The 23,495-nt window shown below is 38.5% G+C and overlaps 1 protein-coding gene across 7 annotated transcripts in view; it reads left to right on the forward strand.

The window, feature by feature from the left end:
- SRRM1 (serine and arginine repetitive matrix 1) overlaps positions 1–23,495 on the forward strand; it is a 30,930-nt gene that overhangs the window by 4,942 nt on the left and 2,493 nt on the right. For 3 of the 7 annotated variants that reach the window (XM_081817761.1, XM_081817766.1, XM_081817767.1), the window contains exons 4-16: positions 480–650; positions 1,579–1,694; positions 2,987–3,190; positions 4,133–4,327; positions 4,616–4,735; positions 6,575–6,849; positions 12,229–12,309; positions 12,818–12,904; positions 14,639–14,783; positions 15,184–15,225; positions 18,849–18,959; positions 21,094–21,558; positions 22,126–22,321. In XM_081817761.1, the coding sequence (XP_081673887.1) occupies positions 480–650; positions 1,579–1,694; positions 2,987–3,190; positions 4,133–4,327; positions 4,616–4,735; positions 6,575–6,849; positions 12,229–12,309; positions 12,818–12,904; positions 14,639–14,783; positions 15,184–15,225; positions 18,849–18,959; positions 21,094–21,558; positions 22,126–22,321 (2,208 nt within the window). The remainder of the gene's footprint in view (positions 1–479; positions 651–1,578; positions 1,695–2,986; positions 3,191–4,132; positions 4,328–4,615; positions 4,736–6,574; positions 6,850–12,228; positions 12,310–12,817; positions 12,905–14,638; positions 14,784–15,183; positions 15,226–18,848; positions 18,960–21,093; positions 21,559–22,125; positions 22,322–23,495) is intronic. The other 4 variants (XM_081817762.1, XM_081817763.1, XM_081817764.1 and 1 more) reach the window with 4 other exon arrangements.

A 23,495-nucleotide genomic window follows, 5' to 3' on the forward strand; every position in this document is an offset into this window, starting at 1 on the left:
TTGTTAGTTTTCATAACTGGACGGTAGATATTTTATAGAAAGCTATCTTACAGTGTTAGAGAAGTGAACAGTTTATGTACTTTTTCAGTTTCTCTTTGGGGGAAAATTCCCAGGCAAGCAAACATTTTCTTTATTAGTAAATGCAGGAATTTGTGGATGTTCATGATGGTTTTTAAAGTTAATAAATGTAAGTAAGGCCCACTAACAGCCACATAGTCTAAAAATACTTACGAAATCCACAAAGGATTAACAGGCTGCTCTGATGCTTTTGGTAGAGTGAGAGAGAATTTGGTAATCTGTGCTAGAGATTATATTGCTGAGAAACTATTAGGGAAAACTATTTTTTAAGTAGTAAAGAATATATATGTATTTAAGCCCCTATGGTAGACTTAAAAAATACTAATTTAATGAGTTTTAGGTTGGTTTGGTTGGCTTGTTTTGAAGTAACCTGTTTCTCTTCCTGTCATGTCTTTTTGCAGAATCCAGACTCCAAAATGATGCAAATCAACCTGACTGGGTTTTTGAATGGAAAAAATGCTAGAGAATTTATGGGAGAACTGTGGCCCCTGCTCTTAAGTGCACAAGAAAACATCGCTGGAATCCCTTCCGCTTTTCTAGAACTGAAGAAAGAAGAAATAAAACAGAGACAAGTAATAGCCTTTTCTCTTTTGTGTAATGTTGATTTGAGAGAGTATCCAGACTGCTAAGACACTTTAAATTTTACATGACCTAGAGCTAGGATTAGCATGTTGTTTTGCTTTGCTGTAATATATTCAAACATTCAGTTTTGATTCTCCACTCCTCTCCCCCAACCTCGACATTGAGTTTAAAATGTCATTTTCCAGGGCACCTGGGAGGCTCAGTTGGTTGAGCATCCCAACTCTTGGTTTCGGGCGCAGGTCATGATCTCAGGGTCGTGGGATCCAGCCCCTAGGGGCTCCATGTTCAGCGGGGTGTCTGCTTCTCTCCCTCACCATCTCCCCCTGCCCTTTCCCCTCCCCGTGCACACATGCTCGTGCACATGCGCGTGCTCTCTCCAAAATAAATAAATAAAATGTCATTTTTCCAGAGTCTGGTAATTTGGTAGATAAATTTTTTTTTAAGATTTTATTTATTTGTCAGTGCGCGCAAGCAGGGGAAGCGGCAGGCAGAGGGAGAAGCAGGCTCCTGGCTGAGCAAGGAGCCTGATGTGGGACTCCACATCATGACCCCCCCATGATGATAGAATTGATGTGAGCTGATCATGGTGAGCTGAAGGCAGACACTTAACTGAGCCACCCAGGCGCCCGATAAATGTTTTTTTAATATGTGCATACTTAGAAGAAAATTTGAACTTTAATAACCACGTAAAAGGTAAGCACAGGTTCTTCACATCGGCAGTGTATGTTAAATCACAAAAGAATAAGATGAATGTGAAAGTGATTTTTTTTTAAGTAAACTTGAGAATAGTCTTACTGGAAAGCAGAAGCCAATGAAATGGTTTATAGCATTGGTATTTATCAGAGGTGCAAAGTCTTCAATTTGTTTGTTGATCTCAAGTGTTCAGCTGTGTTTACTTTGAAAACTTGATCTTTGCAGATTGAACAAGAAAAGTTGGCATCTATGAAAAAGCAAGATGAAGACAAGGATAAGAGGGATAAGGAAGAAAAAGAAAGCAGCAGAGAAAAAAGGGAAAGGTCTCGAAGCCCAAGAAGGTATAATACGACACATGCATACCTGTTTCGCAAGTATTTTAGTTAGTAAAGTATTCTGTGTGTAGAAAGTTGCATAGTTAAAAAGGAAGCTAACGGCACTATTCAGAGAATTTTTTCCATTGTACAATTTTCACAGTGGACTAAGGTTTGTCTCTGGCCTAAAACACTTGTTTTGTTTGAGACAGATCATTTGACTATAATAATTGTCTCCTAAAATCTTGGTGAATTATACAACTCTTAATTCCTAAATCAAAATCTAGACTTGCCTTCCATATTGCATTTGTTTAAATATGGCATTTAATTATTTTAATCTACTCCAACTCCTTTCTTTTCCTTTTTATTAGAAATCTGTGCCCCATTAGCCATTCGTATTATACTTATCTAATTCCCTGTTCTGCTTTTCTTAGATGGTTGTATTGTACCAAAAACAGATCATTTATTTGTTTTCTTCTTCCTTCCAATGAGACTATGGTTAGGTTCCCATTTTTAAACCTACGACTCAGCTTCTACTGTATTTGTGGTGAAAGGTGAGAATTCTACTAGGCTTTCATTTTTAGAGTTCTGCTAATTTTTTCATAAATCTGTTGGAATTAGTAAAGGGAGGAGGAAATTTCTTTGTTCATTTTAATTTGTATATTTGCTATTAAAACCTCCTTATCAGGGAAGCAGTACTATTTCTAGAGTTAAGCACATCACTGTGATAATTATTTCACTATTGATGAACCAGACCTGCTGTTTACTTCAAGTTAGGGAAACTATTATTGTAAAGGAAAGGGAAGGGGTCTTCTTTTCAAAAAGGCTATGTAGGTTTGACGTATTTCTCTTCTCTTCCAAAGAGGATATTACTTTAATTGCACTAGTCCTTTTTTTGGAATACTAGACTACCTGACAAACTCTGTGGTGGGATCTGTCTGCATCTAAACTGGTTGGGTTTGAGTTGTTATTATGGAATTTCTCTTTACTTTCAAGCATCCTCTTCCTCTGAAAAGTTGGTCTTTGGTCTCCTCATCTCTGGGAATGATTAAGACTCTAAATCTAGTGTCTTAGGTCAATGCTTTCCTCTTAAAACTGGTGTATCGGAGAATGTTGTTACCCTTTGTTTGCTTGCCTTTCTGGGGTTTTTTTGGCCCATCCCCCGTTAAGTAAATATGACAGGATACTTTATTTTCACAAGGAATTTCTCAGGTATAAGGAGCAGTGGTATTTAAAAAGATTAATTCTCACTTTGCCCTTTGACTCTCTTTCCCAATCCACATGATTCAAAAACCTGAAAAAAATTACTTTCATCCTAGACGCAAATCCAGATCTCCTTCCCCTAGAAGACGATCTTCCCCTGTCAGGAGAGAGAGAAAGCGCAGTCATTCTCGATCTCCCCGTCACAGAACCAAGAGCCGGAGTCCTTCCCCTGCTCCGGAAAAGAAGGAAAAAACTCCAGAGCTCCCAGAACCATCAGTGAAAGTAAAAGAACCTTCAGTACAAGAGGCCACTTCTACTAGGCAAGTATATAAAAATTCATTTATAAATAATCACAGTTTTAGGCTATTAGTGACTGACTGCCAGTAGAATAACTCTGAGTTACAGGGGCGCCTGGGTGGCTCAGTAGGTTAAGCGACTGCCTTCGGCTCAGATCATGATCCTGGACTCCCTGGATCGAGTCCCGTATCGGGCTCCCTGCTCGGCGAGAGCCTGCTTTTCCCTCTCACCCTCCCCCCTCTCGTGTACTCTCTCTCATTCTCGCTCTCTCAAATAAATAAATAAATCTTTAAAAAAAAAAAAAAAAGAATGAGTTACAAATATAAAATTACTTATTTCCCTTTTTATATTTCTTAAATCATAAAATCAGCTTGTTGAAAAGATTCCGGTTCTACAGGAGAGTTGTAAAAGACCCTAAAGGTGACCACTGCTATCGGTTGGTTGTATTGTTTCAGATATTTTATATATTGTAAATTGCTTTTTTCCCAATACTGTGGATGACTTTGTACTCTTAAAAATGTATATGGTTAGAATTGTTAGTTGCTCTTTAACTTTCACTTTAATTGCACTAGTCATTTTTCTGGAATACCTAGACTACCTGACAAACTCTGTGGTGGGATCTGTCTGCATCTAAACTGGTTGGGTTTGAGTTAAGTTGATCTTAGATCCCAAGATCTCCTAGGAATAAGGGAATTTGCCACCTTCTCTCTTCCTTTGGTTTTTCATTATCACTGGCTTCCGAAAAGCAGATGACCACAGAGCCAGTAAGCGACTTTTACCAATATTAAAATAACCTATTTGCAGTTCACTGTTCTTTAACTTTCATGTGTATGTATCTTTTTGGAGCTAAGAAGTCTTCATGGATTTTGAAAACATTTTAGAGAAAAATAACCTTATTACATCATTGTATTATGACTTAGGAGTCTGAGCTACAGAAGGGAAAAATAAGCTTTTTGTTTCTACAGTGACATCCTGAAGGTTCCCAAACCTGAACCTGTACCAGAGCCTAAAGAACCTTCTCCAGAGAAAAATTCCAAAAAAGAAAAGGAGAAGGAGAAGACCCGACCAAGATCACGGTCACGTTCCAAATCAAGATCCCGGACACGGTCTCGCTCTCCTTCTCATACTCGACCTAGACGGCGTCATAGATCCCGATCAAGGTGAGCTGTGGCTTCAAGATCTAAGTAGTTCTTGAGTTTTTTACATGTTACTCTCTGGGTAGAACTAGATAATTTCAGAGCAGTAGAGAGCATTTAGTACAAATGTTACTCTTCGGACTTACAGAGAGAATTTGAGGACACTTTCTGTGCACCATAAAAATCTCTACATAAATGGAAAATCGTATGCCTTGAAGTCCATTTTTAAAATATAGCTGTTGAGAAAACTGTGGCAAGGAATTCATTCCTTGCTCTTGTTTATTCAGGCCCTAATTCTGTTTGTTATGGCAGATCATACTCACCTAGAAGGAGGCCAAGTCCGAGAAGGCGGCCATCTCCTCGAAGAAGAACCCCACCAAGACGAATGCCACCTCCACCCAGGCATAGAAGGAGTAGATCTCCAGTGAGACGGTGAGGGCTTTCTTTTTTCTTGTTTTTTTTCCTTTCCTTTTTTTTTTTTTTTCTTTTTTAGTTTGGAAGTGTCAGTACTTGAAAGTGCACCACATTTGCTTTAGGCTAATGTTTGAATTAGTGTTCCCCTGGAATAAAGACCTCGTGAGTGATTAAGTAGGTGATGGCCTTCTAAGGAGCCTCTTGTTTGAGGTTTAATTGCAATGGAAAGCAGTGCTTGTGCAGTGTTGGGGGGAAGACAAATTGACCATTTTACTGATACTTCGTGTTAACTTACCCTTTTAGATCCCAAGATCTCCTAAGGATAAGGGAATTTGCCACCTTCCCTCTTCCTTTGGTTTTTCATTATCACTGGCTTCTGAAAAGCAGATGACCACAGAGCCAGTAAGCTACTTCTACCAATATTAAAATAACCTATTTGCAGTTACATTTTTGTTTTAAATGTTTTTTTCCTCATTATAGAAACGAATGTTTATAAAATTTCAAACAAATAACAAAGGGAAAGTTACCCATAATCCCATTCCATGGATATAGCCATTTTTAGCAGTTTGATGTCTAGGTACTTTTGAAAAGATTAGGCATGAAAGTAACCCTGTCAGTACCAATGTTCTTTTCTTAAAAATCATTTTAAAATTGGCATGAGGTTAAAATGTTTGGACCTAATATTTTAACAAAAAGATTGGTGCTAAATCTGTCCAAAGTAGAGGCCTGGTGCACTGGTAGCAGAGTTTAGGGCCTTCTTTACCTCCTGGGAAGGAGCTGTGATTATTGTGCTTCAGATTATACCTAGCACAGAATTTTTTGTGTTTGAGTCTTTTGAGATTTTTGCAGGGATATGAATCTACTTGGAAATAGAGAGGGGAAATACCAAACTCCATGATTTTTTGTTTCTGCAGTCAGGGTTTTCAAAGTCCCGTATTTTTTCAAAAGAAAATATTTGGGGAGGGGGTTGTGATAAAATGAACCATTTTTATGACTACTGCTAAAAATGATAGACTTGATGTTACAATTGACAAATGAGACTAATGGCATAAATGGTCAGTCGATTTAGGCATCACACTTCTAAAATTGGTTATTCTTTTTTAGGAGAAAAGTAATGCTGGTGCTTTCTAGTACAAGATTAGTGGAAACAGCTATTTCTTATATTGGAGTTTTGCAAACTGTGTTTTGATTGTGCTTACTGAGCCATTTAGCAGTCAAAATATTTTGCAGATTGTGTAAGATTCCCTTTCAGCCAGTTTCTATCTCACACTTAAGGTAGGGTTTCTTTTTTTCAGGTTCTCAGGAATTCTTCCGCCAAAGGTGAATTCTGCAGGTACACATAATTGCAACAAAACTTACCACAAATTTTGCCGCAGAATTCGAGAGGCCCCTGCTTCTAAGTTTATGTAGCTAAATGAATTCCAAACCCAGTTGCACATCTTTTTTTAAAAAGTTGCAACCTAAAGGTTGTTGGACATTTTGCTATCAAGTAGAAAATACTTTGCCACCCAAATTTTGTATGCAAACTCCAAACAGTGATGATTTCCCTAAGGAAGAAAGAGACTGGTTAGTTACCATATTATAGCACTCAACGTGACATATTTTATAGCTGGAAAGACAACTCAAACAGAAGCACTTATCAGAATAAGTTATTCATATTTAGTCTCAGAACTAGCTGTTTCCTGTCCTAGGTTGTGGTTTTGTTTCCCATTTTTTTTTTTTAAACTTACTATGTGCTTAGCTACATAAACTCAAAAGTTGGATAAAAATAGCTGTATTTTTGTGTAAACTGTACATACCTATAAGGTCCCTCTTGACAAATACGCAGTTAATGAATGCAAATACTTTATTCCACAGAAGAAGGCGTTCATCAGCATCCTTGTCTGGAAGTAGCTCATCATCCTCTTCGTCCCGTTCCCGGTCACCGCCAAAGAAGCCTCCTAAGAGGACATCCAGCCCCCCTCGAAAAACTCGTAGGTTATCTCCTTCAGCAAGTCCTCCCAGGCGAAGGCATAGGCCATCACCTCCAGCAACTCCACCGCCAAAAACTCGTCATTCCCCAACACCCCAGCAGTCAAACCGTACGAGAAAAAGTCGTGTTTCTGTCTCTCCAGGGAGAACTTCAGGTAAAGGTAAAAATCAGACGCATAAAAATAATGTTTGTTCTTCATTTGACTCCAAAGTTCCCAGTCAGTTGTTGCTGCCCCCTGCTGCCCCTCCCCCTTCAGGGTGTGAAGTAGCTGGGTAAAATTTTGTATGTGATATTCTTTGTAAATTTGCTTATCACCTTTTCTTTTCTGCTCTAAGTTCTTAGGGTTTGTTGCAGTAGAGTTTGCATGTAAATGTGTTTTGTTTTTAGCATTTGCCCTCTGGCATCAAGTAGGTGGAGAAATACATTACCAGCCCATGGGCTGGGTTGGGGTAACTTATCAAAGTTTGTGTTATGATAAGGGATCATTTTATTACTATGAAGACTGGTTAACTTTTTTTCCCTGAAGATTTTTTTGTTTGATATCTTATTTGAGGACTTCATATTGTTTTCTTTCTTGGCCACATTGTGCTCCTTAGGGAAGAACATGGTGTCCTCTTAAAAGCTGATTTGTTTATTAATTTAGGCTCTAGGCAGGGTTCTTCTGAGTGTTGTCCTTGGTTTATTCTGCAGATTGATTTCTGAGGAATTTATGATCTGTGATCCTGCCAGGCAAATAGAATGCTCTGTTAGTCTGAGTGAAGGTTGTGGTGTATTGGGGTCTGTTCTTTTAGCATAAATACACAAGGAGAAAAGCAGTAGGATCTGTTTGCTTTGGGCCTCTGGTGTTTAGGGCTGAGATGATAGCCTGAAAGGTGAGTATTGGGGGAGGGGAAATCCTAAAAGCTGCTATAGTAATCGGTTTTTGAGAAGCAGTCCGTAAGTTGATTTATACTGGGCTTGCTCTGATCACATCTAAATTTTTAGGTTCGAAAAAGAAGATGGGGATGGGCAAAATTTTGAGTGTTTATTGAGGTATAGACAAGCCATCAGAGTGACGGGGGACTGGCAGATAATGCTGATCTGTAAAGAGTAATGTGTAGATTATTTTCTGAATTTTAACATTAATTTGGTGACTATATAATTTTATATGTGGTCATTTTTGTTACATTGGCTCTTTATACCTAGGCAGACAGCTGGATGAGAATAGACACATTTGGGTCTTCCAAGTTCAGACTTAATTTAAGTATGGGAGCGGGCCTTAGGGTCACTTACTTTCGTAACCTCATGTCCCATATTACCTTTTGTTCAAAATTAGGACAGTTTCAGTAGTTTCCAGCCACCTTGTCCAAATCTGATGCCCATTGTCCTAACCAGTTTTTTTCTTTTTCTGTGAAGTGTTTGTATTTTTGAATATTTTTTTTCCCTTCATCTGGAGCCTTTAGAAAGCTCTCTAGTGAAAAAATACTACCCACCTTTTATTTTACAAAAACACATCAAGTTAGGATCTTTCTATTTACATTATAGCCAAAGAGTAATAAAAGTATCTGAATGGGAGGACTGAATCTTTGTTAAAATAGGTTGCTAGGAATTAACTTTTTTCAGAGTCTACCCAGGAACCAGCCTCTTGTGTTCTGATACACTGTCAAGGGGAGTGGGCTACTGCTTTCTTTCTTTTTTTTTTTTTTTAAGATTTTATTTATTTATTTGACAGAGAGAGACACAGAGGGAACACAAGCAGGGGGAGTGGGAGAGGGAGAAGCAGGCTCCCCACTGAGCAGGGAGCCAGATGCGGGGCTCGATCCCAGGACCCTGGGATCATGACCTGAGCCGAAGGCAGATGCTTAACCATCTGAGCCACCCAGGCGCCCCGAGCTACTGCTTTCAAAAAAAAAAAAATTAAAGCAGATATGCACATAGAGAAATAAGTCATGGTGGAAGACAAAGAACTAGTCATATTCCTTTGGATTCTGGGACAGGTTTTCCATGTCCAAACAGAACACAGCCAAAGAGGACGCACTGTAGGCAACATCGTCAGAGACAGCCTGGTGTCTACTGAAGCTGAATTTGGCTCTAAATACTTGGAAATAATATTTTATAGTAAAATGATCCTAGTCTGTGTGATGAAATTTCAGAGGTAGAACAGACTTTAGAGATTGTTATCAAGAAACCGGTTCTCAGGTTAAGTGATTTGGTCAAGGTCAACCAGCCAGGACTAAAATTTGGGTTCTCATTTCCCAGTAGAAAAATGTATACTTTGCCCAACTTTCCTATCCCAGAATGTTGTTTTGATGGCTAGAGGTGGAAGATGGAGGGCAGGGTGAAGTTCTTTAGTTTCTATACCTGGTGATGTGATTTCTGAAATTCCTTTTTATGATACTCCATGGCTAATAAGATCAGTGATACCATTGAAGTGTAATAGATTTTACTTACATATTTCATGTAGTAGTTACCAGTCAGGACTTTTTAATATTGGGCAAATGGAGTAGGAAGGATTCAGGGAAAGTATTTGAGGGAATTTAGAGGTAAATTGGAGTATACTGTACATTCTTATCTGAAAGGATCTTCAGGAAGCATTTTGTAATCAGTGGCGTGTCAGTTAAATTGGCATTATCTTAGTACATAAAGCAGTGCTTTGAAATCAGTGGGATATTTAATGAAATATGTTTACAGAGGATCTATACCTATTGTAATTTTAGGATGAGATCAGTTTAACCCTATAAGTTGTATTCTGTAGACAATGATTATTTCACCAATTCTGGTAACAGTGACTTATCTTTACACGGGATCGTTTGGACAAGTCTGGGAGATTAATAATTAATAGGACTACTGAAGTAGATTTAAAATTTTGGTTTTTCATTTGACTTAGAAGATTTCTGACTTTATGCTAGAATGATTTTGCCCCTTGAATACTAAAAATAAAACATTAACATAATAAACTATAAAATCTCATCTAGATAAACACATCCGGATGAAACATTAACTCTGTTAATACTACGATTCAATCATATTTAAACCAGCATAGGGGTATATAATAGATACTTGTTCTAATGGTATGAGTATTTTGACAGTAGACTTTAGCTAAGCCATTCATGAGAGATTGGATCAGGATAAAATTGCAATTATGTATTTCTGTGGGGGAAAAATGTGTATATTCTAGTTCAGTTGTGTTTATTTAAATAGTTGGCATTTGTCAACTGTCTTGCAGACATAGCCAAATTTTTAATGTATCTTTGAGGAAAATTCATTCTGACATTCAGTTTGCTTCCAAACACAAATTTTGGAACCCAGTTCCCTTAGGTGGTAACTTGAACATGTGGGGTTTATAGATAACTGGATGCCTCTACTAACATCTCAAGAATTGAAGATTAACTGACACTTTAAAGTGGAGAATACTGACCCAGAAAAATAGCCTCAAATCCTTAAAAGTTTAAAAGCATTTGTATTTTATTTCTTTGAATTTGTTAAAATACAAGTTTTAAATGCACTTTTGCTGCCATGTTTCACAATAACTAACTAGGTTTTAACCGGTTTTTTTTACCGAATCCAGTGTTTTGTTGAAAATGCTTACTTATTAGGTAGAATCATTAATAAAATGCAGGTCATTTAAAAAGTATCGTGGTTTAAAAAAGGGGAGGGGTGCACCTGGGTGGCTCAGTCAGTTAAGCACCCGACTCGATTTTGGCTCAGGTCATGATCTCAGGGTTGTGAGATCAAGCCCTACCTTGGGCTCTGTGCTCAGCAGGGAGTCTGCTTGTGATTCTCTTTCCCTCTGCTCCACCCCTCCTTGCTTGCTCTCATTTACTCTCTCAAATAAATCTTAAAAAAAAAAAAAAAAGTATTGTAAATTCTTCAGTTTGACTACTTTAGCAAAGATGAGATTTCTGTTTCAGATCACTAGCTCTCTTAGTTACTGCCTCTTAGAATAAGGCTTTACAGAATTCTGAGAATGAGTGTGTTAAAAGAAATGTATCTACATTCTGGGTCAACATCCCATAGTAATTGCTTTAATCAAACAGAAAAGATAAATAAGGATCCTCAGGGGATCATATTGTCCTCAAATTGAGTTCTTAGCAGCATGGTCTCAAATGATGTTTCAGGTTAATCTGTGGCAAGATCGGTGGTTATATCTGTATATACTTTTGATTTTAGTTGAAATAGTGGATGGATATTATCAATTGAGCTGGTTAATTGGAAATTAAAGCTGTGCTCTAGAAATAGTCTTGGGTTCAGATCCTAGTCACTTTAATTATCTATGTGACTTCAGTTGAAGTTACTTCTTTTTAAGCCTCAGATTTCTCCTCCTGTAAAATGGGGGTTAATACTAGCGACAGTGCTTAGCACTGCTTAATAATACAGCAAGCATACAAAAGACAGTTCCATAATTTTCCATGCAACTTGGAAAAGAGAAGTTGGATAATTCAGAAGGTACTCACAGCTCTCCTACTACCTGGAGGTATATTTCAGAGCTTCTGCCCCTTCCCCCCCCTCCTTTTAAGCTTTGGAAAGAATTCTTCAGCCTTAGTATTTATTTTTCGTATTACGAGGATTTACTTTTTTATGGGTAGTTTAAATCTCTCATGTTATTATGAAGGTTGTATTGGTACATAAAGAATCTTTAGTCTCTTGGTGGCTCATTCCTCTTCTCCAAAACAAATCTCTTTCTCTGAAGATTTCATCAGATCTATTTTTTTTTTAAGATTTTATTTATTTATTCATGAGAGACCGAGAGAGAGAGAGAGAGAGAGAGGCAGAGGCAGAGGGAGAAGCAGGCTCCCCGCAGAGCAGAGAGCCCGATGCGGGACTTGATCCCAGGACCCTGGAATCATGATCTGAGCTGAAGGCAGACGCTTTACGGACTGAGCCACCCAGGCGTCCCTCATCAGATCTATTTCTTAACCATTTATCAGTTTTATAACGTTTCTGAACCCAGGTATAGTTGGGTGCTTGGAAATTCTTGTGCTGATGATGCCTCCGTAGTTGAGTGTATGTGTTTTTAGGTTGTGGGATTAAGCACCCAGAGCTTTACTGAGCTGAATGTTACACATATCTTCTACACGGAGCTTCTGCTGCAAAACAGCAACTCCTAGTTTCTCTCTCTTTTTTTTTTTTAAAGATTTTATTTATTTATTTGAGATAGAGAATGAGAGAGAGAGAGAGAGCACATGAGAGGGGGAGGGTCAGAGGGAGAAGCAGACTCCCTGCCGAGCAGGGAGCCCAATGCGGGACTCGATCCCGGGACTCCAGGATCATGACCTGAGCCGAAGGCAGTTGCCCAAACAACTGAGCCACCCAGGCGCCCCTCCCAGTTTCTCTTAACTGGCATTTCTCTTGGGAGAATCTTCAGATTCAAAAATCATTATAGCGCTTTTCAAGGCTTTCACCAAACATTTAATTTATTATTAAATTATTGATTTATTATTTAATTATCAAATTCTTTATAAGGATAGTGACACCTGTTGTACCATTAAGACAGTGTCTTGTGTGGCTTTGTTGTTTTGTTTTGCTTTCCCACGTACATATTTTTTTTCCTTCTTTTTAGTAACAAAACATAAAGGTACTGAGAAAAGAGAGTCCCCTTCACCAGCACCTAAGCCTAGAAAAGTAGAGTTATCTGAATCGGGTAAGTTTTCGTGTGTTATTTTGTTAAGCTGGATTAGATTTTTTGGCACATTTCATCATCCCCTCTGGTTAAAGATAATTATAGGATATGACTTAGTGGTTAAGAGCTACGGCTCTGAAGTTGAGACCAATCTGGTTTGAATCCCCAGCTTCACTACTTAACTGCTTTTTGTTTAATTACTTCATTTATCTGACCCTCACTTCTTTCATCTCAAATGCAGATAACAGTACTGTCTTTCAGGTTTTTTATGATTAACTGAAATAATGCCTATAAAGTCCTTAGCACTTAGCGTGACTTGTAGTAAATAAATTTGGATTGCATGTGGTGAACATAGTCTAAAATCAGCATTTAAATTGGCATTTTAAAGCTTTTTGTAAGAAAAAAATATATATATAGTTGTATTGCTTGACCCAATGAGAGGTTTAAGAGACCATTTTCCAACTCAAGTATGTTACATTTTCTGTATGCATAACTAAAGAAACACTTTCTAAATGCATCCATCTTTCAGAAGAAGATAAAGGTGGCAAAATGGCCGCGGCAGATTCTGTGCAGCAGAGACGTCAGTACAGACGACAGAACCAGCAGTCTTCATCTGGTACGGATATGGAGTCAACTGTTTTCTGTCTGTATCCTCATGAAAAATACCCCAAATACAAATCTCCATCCTTGTAGTGAGCATACATGGGAGAAATATGTGCCTGCATAGAAATCTGTTCAAGGGGAGGAAGTAATTACTTTTGGTTTTTGGTGTTAAGTCCTTTCTTGAAACTTAATTTTCTTTTAAATAGTTATAAACAATAGATCTTTGCAGTACAATAGTAAAACAGACGGGTATAAAATTTGGAAAAGTATAATTCTTCTCCCAACCCCTAGTCTTACTCCTGGAAGCTTTTCTTCAGAATATTTCTGTGCCGTCTATAAGGATCTGTGGTTTAAAAGGGCAAAAAAACACAAAAAACCTGAATAAGCTCAAACTGTATGTTGCCTCCCTTTTTAACTTATTATATCTAGATATCTTTCCCTGTTCTTAGATCTAATTTAATAGCCAGAACCTTTCATTGTAATAATTAATACACTGTAACTTATTGACCCAGTCACCTACTTGGACATTTAGGTTGTTTCTGGGTTTTGTGTACTTTATATCTGTAAAAGAATAAATATTTAATTACTAATAATTAATTTTATTAGCTCTGGGTATTTGTGACCGAGTTTAGGTGTGCTACCTTTGCTTTTCATTTATGAAATAGAGATCAAAGCACCCCACAGCGGCATTAAGTCCATTAAAAGCCCATCGAGCTTTTGCAGCTCTTTAAGCATGAAGTTAGGGCGCCTGGGTGGCCCAGTCGTTAAGCATCTGCCTTCGGCTCGGGTCATGATCCCAGAGTTCTGGGATCGAGTCCCACATCGGGCTCCCTGCTCAGCAGGAAGCCTGCTTCTCCCTCTCCCACTTCCGCTGCTTGTGTTCCTGCTCTGGCTGTCTCTGTTTCTGTCAAATAAATAAATAAAATCTTTGGGGAAAAAAAAGTTAAATCATGAGAAGGTTTAAAAATGCATATACGTCTTGGGTGTTTTTGGTACTTGGGACTTTGTTTTATTCTTTTTTTAAGAGAGGTGGAGAGAGAGAAAGCATGGGGGAGGGGAGAGGGAGAGACTCTTAAGTAGGCTCCATTCCAAGGGCAGAGCCCGGCACAGGGCTTGATCTCAAGACCCTGAGACGAAATTAAGAGTCGGATACTTAACCAACCAAGCCACACAGGTGCCCTGGGACTTTGTTTTGATATTTGGGAACAGTTATTAGTTATTTTAAGTTAAGGAAACCATGTGCAAACAATTGAAGTTTTTCTTTTTGCAGTCCCAGACATTTGCTACCAGGCCTGTAGGAAAGGCTTGTCACGTACATTGTTTTTGTTTGTGTGATAAGTGCTAGGGACGTGGAAAGAAGTTTTTCAGACCCTAATAGGACTTCCAGTAGTTTTAAAAGTGCTTAGAGTGACAAGCCTCAAGTACTTACTTGAGATGCTTTTTGTGCTTAATTTGGAAAATCACTAGATTCTTAAGGGACACTTGTATCCTATTGGAGTGTGCCTTGAGAATGATTTATATAACTTCATTATATAATAATGATGTATATTTATGCTTGGTTTTTAAGTCACTGACTATATATTGATGATAATCTTTGTTCAGGACTGATGGCTTGTATACATGCTTGCTTGCATAAGTGGGCTTAGCTTGCTAATTTGGACACTCCCATCTGCTTAGATTCAGAAAATATGGGTAGACTCTTTTAAGCACAGATGTAACATAATTTTTGTTTATTGTGTAATTATAGATTCTGGCTCCTCTTCTTCCTCAGAAGATGAGCGACCCAAGAGGTCCCATGTGAAGAATGGTGAGGTAGGCAGGCGGCGGAGACATTCCCCTTCCCGGAGTGCCTCTCCATCACCTCGAAAGCGCCAGAAAGAGACTTCCCCTCGGTAATGTCTTTTCTTTCAGTAGTCTTCACTGGTGTTCTGTAGTTGTGATGAAACTTCTAACTTAAGGGATGGGCTACAGGCTTATTTTAGAAATTGGTTAATTCCTTCATTTCAGGGATTCACACACAGAAGGAGATGGTCAGATTTGGGGGGTTTGGGGACATTTTCTTTGCTTTATTTGGTGGTTATCACTATTAGTGAGATCTTGGTAAATTTTGTTTGTACCACCATGTCTTATGTCTGCATGACTAGATCAGTGAAACCATAGCATTAACTTCTGAACATCTTGGAACATCAAAAAGAAAAAAAAAGACATCACCATTAGTGATACTTAACTCCATTGAAGTAAATAATTTGGTGAATGGAATTCCTGACCTTTGTTTTTCTCCACTGCTCTCAGGATGCAAATGGGAAAGCGATGGCAATCGCCAGGGACTAAAAGGTTGGTTAGCCACTACTTTGTACCTGAGGCTACATGTCAGGGTGTAGTGACGGGATTGCTACTTAGGGGACCTGCTCCCATCCCTGTGTAGACAGCGGGGATGGCTGTGAGAAGTTCCGAGGTCTAGTGGATTATATTTCTTTGCACGTCAAATTAATGACAGAACTTGTACACAGTGTTCATTTTAGAGTACCATTTGAGCTTAGATTTTTGTTCAGTTATAGTACGTGGATATTTTCCAAGCAATAGGGTAATAACAGCTCCTTAGATTTAGTGGGGAGGGCCTGTGTGGTGGCTTTCAGGAAAGCAAGAAAAACTTGGGAAAGACTTTAAAAAAGATTAAAGATGAACATGAGGCTCTGGCCGTGTTCAGTGTCCTCTGCAGTAGGAAGGTAAGGTTGCATATCTTCACTGAACCTTTTTGATCACGTGTCTGTGACTATAAAAACTAACATTTTAGAGTTTAATCATAAATAGAAATCTGTAATTCAGGCCTATGTCATACGTGAGAAAAAAGGCTCAGAAGTAGTAAAATGAGTCTCTTAGGGTATAAAGGGACAAAGCCTGATCTTAGCCCTGTGCTGCTGACATTATACCATTATATTGTCTTCATTAGTCTTCTCCCTTTTGGGGGGCCGGGTCTTAGCTGCTGCTAAATTTCTGAGTGTTTATCCTTCATGAAACTATCACATTGTCCTCTTTATAGCTCACTTTTTGAAGTTGTGTTGTTTTAGGTAGTCTCACTGATTAATAAGAGTTCTGTTGGAAAGATTCTTTGGAACTAGTCAGCAGTGTTTGTGATGGAGCAGAGTTGTGTATTTGTGTTGTGGAACACTTGACAAAAAAAACCTTTTAAAAGAAAGATAAATTTAGGTGCCAGATCGTTCCGTTTCCAACTATAATATCCCTGACTTCTGGAAAATTGCTAGTACAACAGCAAAAAAGTTGCTTTACAAAATCAGGTTAGTGGTGAGATTCCTTCCCCCTCCTACACCCTCCCCTTATGGAACTGCTTTCTTTTTGGAAATGATTTATCAACACTGATGTCCACTGCCCTGCTCCAGGGTATTTTTGTTTATCCTCTTTAAAAAGGCCTGCAGTTTTAATGATGTTAGAAATTGCTATCAGGTGTCAAGGATTTAGAGATGGAGAAAGAATTATTTGGAACGATGTTTCAGTATTATATTTTTAAAAGGGGATGGACAGCCTGGTTTGGATTACTTCATATGTAAACTTTAAACTTTGAACAGGTAATATTTTCCATGCTTTGAAACACTTGTCTTTGGGTATCGAACACTCTTTAACTTCAAAGAATAAAAGGCATATTGATGATAGTGAAAGGAAGTTATCACAAAAAAATTAAAAAGGGAGTTGTCCCATCTATAGCTTCTGCTAGTGAAGTGGTTGTTCGGAGAGGTCGCTGCAGAGAGAGCAAGCTGGCTCCTTCTGATAAAACTTGGCGTTTCTACCTACTTGAGGGCTACATCACATATTGAGGCTTCCTGAAATCGGTTCTCACACAACTTGAAGGGGATCTTCACTACTCAACAATTTCTACACAGTGGAAAGCTTAGCTTGGCATTATTCAGAATAACTAGAAAACACTTACTTGTTAGATTAAGCAGATGAAATACATTAAGCATTCAGAATTTTGAATAATACAGTGAACAAACTTGATCTCTTAGAAATATATTGAACCTGGGCTTTATGTCACATTTTTTTAAACACATATGGAAAAATTGAAATAGATTGATCTCAGATTAGTTTTTTGTTTTAACCCTTGAAATGTGTGCCCTCTCAGCTCAGGTAGAAATTCTGTAGCCTTCAGATCATGGAGCCATGTGGTGTCAGTACTCCAGTTTTAAGTGATTATCAGATTTTTCTAGCAGTTCCTTAAGTTAATGCAAGTTTGGTTATGGTTTTACTTACTCTTTTTGGTTATTTTCTCATATAGAAGCAGGACATTGAGGGTCATCACTGCAAGGGACCTTTTGGCTACACTCAGCCTTTTTGTTTTACCATTGAAGATGAGGCACAAAATAAATATCTCAGGTCATTAGTCTATCATAACAGGTTCTAATCTGAGTCCAGTTTTTTAGTTACTGATCAGATTTTACAAACTGAAATTGGGAGAATATTTTTAAAAAGAAGCCACATAATCAACAGTAATAGTCTCTTATGTGATTATATTTACTGATAACAGAGAGTTCTGCTTTGTATCACTTCATCCTCTTAGTTTGCACCTCTAAACTCTTTCTGCTTCTTTTTAAGTCAAAACCCCAGTGTCTTTTCCTATTTGAAATCTTGAGTCAATACTGTGGTTATCCTCTCTGGGTCCTGTAATTCTCAGATTATACCCTGCTAATAAAATGGCTTCTCCTTTACTGTATTTTCTTACAGTTAGTAGTTCCTGTCTACATTTCATTTTGTTCAAAGCTTATCTGTCTTCGTAGATTGCCTCTTGTAGTTTATTGTTTTAAATCTGTTCTAGTGAAGTCTTAGTCCCCACAAGGCATAAACAAATTGGAAGTGAAAATTAAATAATGAAAATAATTATTAAATTTACTAATGAATTTCAGGATTTTCTCTGCTCTTTTAGTAACAGAGCTCTCCTTAGTTTTAAAGGGGGAATCAAGACTAGTAAACTTTAGAAAATATTACCAGGTTCATAGGAAGCCTCAGTCCTATGCTAGTCAAACTGAAAACTATATAGTGTGTGATTACTTTGTATATATGCAAACTTAGCCAAAAGGTGGCAAACTGGCTTGGTGTATATTTTAATATATCTCTTGGGAAACTGCTATGAGTTAGTCTAGCTGATATAATTGTATTTTTCATGGGTGCATTTGTGTTGGTTAAGTGTGTAACAGCTCAGAATTAGGGTTTTGTATAATTGTCTATATTTCACCCATGTTGCTTCCCAGTCATAGCTTTAGTGCTCAACTTTCAATTCTTTGTTTTTGGGTTAGTGTTTTTAGTTAGTAGTAAGCAACTCTTGAATAGTGAAAATACATTTTTAAAAATTGAGAACTTGGAACAGTGACACCCACATTTGGGGCCTTAAGCCTATGGTGACTATTAAAATTTTAAACTTACGAATTAGAACATGGAAATTTTTCTGAGTATTAAAACAGTTGTTCCTAATAAGGAATCAGAATCACCTGGAGAGCCTTTTCAGCATATACCAGCTAGACCATAGTCCGGACCTGGTAAACAAACTCAGATTAGCTTCCTAGGTAATTGTGATGTGCATTCAGATTAAAAAACAATGCCATAAGGCAGTGTTTTCAAACTTTTTTCACCCTGTGTCATGTTAAGAATTTCTGTATCATGACCCAGACTCTGCATATTTATATACTGAAACAAAAATTTTACAAAATAAAATTTACCATTTCCACAACCACAAGTAAATATATTTTGATTTTCTAAATGCTGGTTCTCAGTCAGAGTCTTGACTAATGGTCTTGGCAGGTGGTTTGAAAAACATTGCACTGAGGGATAGAGGGAACAGTTGGCTGCACTTCGGGTTAACGATGATTGAAACTATGTCATCTGGATCACTTAATTATAAATGCTAACTCCAAATCACCTGTAATTTTTTTTTTTTCTTTTTGGTGATTTAGTGGTAGACGGAGGAGGAGTCCCTCCCCACCACCTACCAGAAGGCGACGTTCTCCTTCTCCTGCCCCTCCTCCTCGTAGGCGCAGGTCCCCCACTCCGCCACCACGACGAAGGTATTTTATTAGGTATTTTATTAGATATGTTAGTGGGAGCTAATTGAAGCAACTTTATGATCAGAATATCTTAATAGAGTGGCATTGCTTAGCCATTTACAGAACACCACATATTATGTGATTCTGTTAATATGAAAAGTCCAGAACACCCAGATCTATAGAGATAAAAGTAGATTTGTGGTGCCTAGGGTAGGCTGGGAATGGGTAGTGTTGTAATGGTTACATGACTGAATATACTTAAAACATTGAAATGTACCCTTTAAAATTTATGGTATGTGAATCACATGTCAATAAAGATGTTGAATTAAAAGGGGAAGTCTAGTGATTACAAAGGGAAAAATACTAACTTTACAGTGGAGAATTCCAGCACATACCTCCATAACTAAGGAATCAAGCTAACAGTCAGTAGTACATACTGGCATTCTGTAATTCCCGGATACCTTATCCTGGTATCCTTATCAATTATTCAGAACCTCAGTCTGATTTATTAGGAAATACCAGACAAACCCAAATTGAAGGTTATTCTACAAGGTAACTAATACTCTTTAAAAATGGCAGTCCTGGGCGGCTGAGTCAGTTGGGCATCTGTCTTTGGCTCAGGTCATGATCCCATGCTCCTGGGATCGAGCCCCACATTGGGATCCCTGCTTGGCGGGGAGTCTGCTTCTCCCTCTACTGTCCCCCCTCCCTCTGCTGTGCTTCTTTCTCTGAAATAAATAAAATTTTCAAGATAAATAAATAAAAATGGCAGTCATGAAAGACAAAGGAATTAGTCACACATTGGCAGGAACTAAGGACACATGATAACTAAATATAATGTAGAATTGTGATTTGGGGGGAAAAAAGAGACATTAGTGGGAAACCGGGTTTGTAATTTAGTTAATACTAAGTGCTGTGGCTAATTTCATAGTTTTGATCATTTTTGTTATGCTCTTGGGAGCTGTTAAGTGGCAAATCTCTACTATTTTTATAGCTCTTCTGTAAATCGAAAGTGATTTCAGAATAAAAGCGGAGAAAATTTGTAAGGACATTGCTCAAATACATTACCAAACAGTATTGAATGCCTATTACATGCTTATTTATATACTTAATCTGTAGTCCTTGAGATGATCTTGCTCAGTAGGTGGTATTGTTCCCATTTTTCAGGTGAGGAAATGGAGGTGCACACTACCTTGTCCAAAAAGTAGCCTATTGTAAAGCTGATTCTAGACAGGAAAATATTTTGAGCTTAAGGTCTGAACATTTCAGAAGCAAATTAAGCAGTTGGAACTGAATGTCATATTCAAGTCGAATTTCTAAGAGGCAGTTAAGATTATATAGGACTTAAGTATTAAGTGGAAGGCCAGCTTGGACTTCTACAGGGATGCATTCTGCCTAGTAGGTAGACTTCCACTGAAAAGTGGTTTTTTGAGATGCAAAATCCAAGTCTCTCCTTTGAACGGTTGAGTAGGTGTAGAGATACCTTTTAAAACGTGTGCAAGTGAACTCTTGCTAAGTCCAAATGTCAGTCAAGAGAGCACCACATAGGAGAGCTTTTTTTTTTTTTTGGAAGATTTTATTTATTTGAGAGAACATGAACGGGGGCGGGGTGGGGGCAAGAAGCAGACTCCCTGCTGAGCAGGGAGCCCCACATGGGGCTTGATCCCAGGACCCTGAGATCATGACCTGAGCCGAAGGCAGAACACTTAGCTGACTGAGCTACCCAGCTGCCCCCAGGAGAGCTTTTTAAAGCACAGATTTCTAAGCTGCCCATAGTGGAGTCCTGCTAATGTAGCTGCCTACCTTGTACATAATGATAGTGGGTGTTCACAATTTATGCAAGATTCTCTTCTCAGAAAAACCCATTAAATTGGTTCCATGTGGATTATGTTAAATGACTTTTGAATTCATTCTGGAAACTTCAAATTTCTCCATTAAGCAGAATGTCCTGTTTTCTAATCACTAGGGTAAACAGAGCCACTAAGTGATTTTTTTTTCCTTTAAATGAGGATAAAGGCCTAGCATTTCCAGTTAAAAATGTACTGTCTTTGCCTGGTGCTTAACTACAGTATTGCCATAACTTCTGGTTAGTTTTCTGTGCATTCTGTTGCCTTACTCTTTCGGACCTTTCAGCTTAATGGTTTATTTTTCCTAGGACTCCTTCTCCTCCCCCCCGCCGGCGCTCACCTTCCCCAAGAAGATACTCTCCTCCGATACAGAGGAGATACTCTCCTTCTCCACCTCCAAAGAGAAGAACGGCTTCTCCCCCTCCCCCTCCTAAACGAAGGGCATCACCATCTCCACCACCAAAGCGTCGGGTCTCCCATTCTCCACCTCCCAAACAAAGAAGCTCCCCAGTCACCAAGAGACGTTCGCCTTCATTATCATCAAAGCATAGGAAAGGGTCTTCCCCGAGCCGGTCTACCCGGGAACCCCGGTCACCACAACCAAACAAAAGGCATTCGCCCTCACCACGGCCTCGAGCTCCTCAAACCTCCTCAAGTCCTCCACCTGTTCGAAGAGGAGCATCATCATCACCCCAAAGAAGGCAGTCCCCTTCTCCAAGTACTAGGCCCATTAGGAGAGTCTCCAGGACTCCGGAACCCAAAAAGACAAAAAAGTAAAAATATTTTATGCTTTCTTGGCTAGGAACACTAACTTGCATAGTTCTTTATTTTTGGAAGCTTCCCCCCCCCCCCCCCCCTTTACTGAGAAATTACAGAAAAGAATAAGCTGGGAATACAGGCTTTTAAGGCAGCTTAAAGGTACTATTCACAGATCCATTTTCTGTTTTCAGAATAGTTCCTTATGCCATAGGACTTTATACTTGGTTCTTAGGGGTATCAGGTTTATTGGGGGATGTGCTTCCAAAACTGAACTCTGAAGTAATGCAGAGAACATTTCCTGCATGTCTATGTAAGACTGATAAAAGCCATTTTAAATACAAGGAACTGGCATTATTAATTTCATACAGGAAAAGTGTTAACGGATAGAGGATTATGGGGCTTAAACTCTTCAGGAGACTTAGACGATACGAATTTGATGTGTGTGTGTTTGTAGAATCGACTAAGTGGTAAAATATTTAAAGTTTGTGACCTGGTTATATAATGGTGGTTGGTTATTTTCTCTTACGAAAGACCTTTGTTCTTGGATACTGAATTGTTTTTTTCTTTCCCTCTGTTTCTAGGGCTGCCTCACCAAGTCCTCAGTCTATAAGGAGGGTCTCGTCCTCCCGATCTGTCTCAGGATCTCCTGAGCCAGCAGCTAAAAAACCCCCAGCACCTCAGTCTCCTGTCCAGTCCCAGTCCCCCTCTACCAACTGGTCACCAGCGGTACCGGTGAAAAAGGCTAAAAGCCCCACACCAAGCCCATCTCCGGCGAGGGTATGTGTTTGCCCTGTTCTGGACACCCTTTATAATTGTATGTGGTCACTTGGAAGCAAAGACAAGTTTTTGGGTTTTTTTGTGGCTCAGAGCAGCATTATGTTCTGTAGTTCAGCTGGCCTTCAAGGAAGCATGAAATTAAGGGGGGTGGTGGTTGCACCACAGTCCATGCTTCATATCCTAGTCACCCGCTAATTGACATCACGTCTAATATTGTTAAATTCTGTAATCTTGGTGGTTAAAATTGGCCTATATAGAAAATCTAGAATAACAGAAAAGAAAAAGTTACCCATGGTTCTATTATCTAGGGGAAAAATAGCTTAGTATTTTCTGCTGTTCTCTATAGCATTTGACATATTTGGGGACACTTGGGGATCACAAAATAAAACTTTCAAAATTAGATATGTGTGTTAGTACGATTCCATTTTTATAAAGGAAAAAAATACCACAAAGCAGGTACCAAATGGTAACAGTGGTTATATGTTAGAAGGGGAAAGGATGAGTAATCTAAAATTTTCCTTATGTGTAGTGCCCTTTTTCCCCACAGTAGAAATACATTATTTCTATAATAAATGAACCTTGCAGCCTGTGAAATACTAGCTGAAGTGGAAAGTACGGTATTGTCCCATATAGTCTTATCTCTGGCAAGCCACATAAATAAGAATAACACTTGTTTTTTACCTTGTCAAGTTTAAATGTCATTAGGATATTAAAGTATTGGGAGTTTAAACTGTATTTTCCCCTCTGAGTCATTAATCTGATCTTGAACAGGTTTATTGTATAAAGTTAATGGTTAGGGTCCATCTCATAGTAGGTTTGCCTAAATTTTACAAACTAACTGAATGGATTGAGGAATTTTAAGTAACTGCTTAGAAATCTGAAATGTGAAATTTCAGGATTACTGATGGGATTCACTTGCAGCAGAACTTGCTCTTTGCATAATTTTGGTATAAACAATCGGACCCTTGAACAGCATGGAGCAGGGCCACATAGATGTGGAGGTCTTTTGATGAATACGGCACAGCACCGTAAATGTGTTTTCTCCTCCTCATACTTTGCTTAGTAACATTTTTTAAAACCTCCAAAATCTGTGTTCATTGAGTGTTACGTTACCCATAAGGCTTCTGGTCTATGTAGGCTGTTAGTAGTTAATTTTGGGGAGAGTCAAAAGTTA

The sequence above is a fragment of the Leptonychotes weddellii genome, chromosome 4 (genome assembly GCF_054177405.1).
Source record: "Leptonychotes weddellii isolate Sample4059 chromosome 4, ASM5417740v2, whole genome shotgun sequence".
Taxonomy (NCBI): Eukaryota; Metazoa; Chordata; class Mammalia; order Carnivora; family Phocidae; genus Leptonychotes; species Leptonychotes weddellii.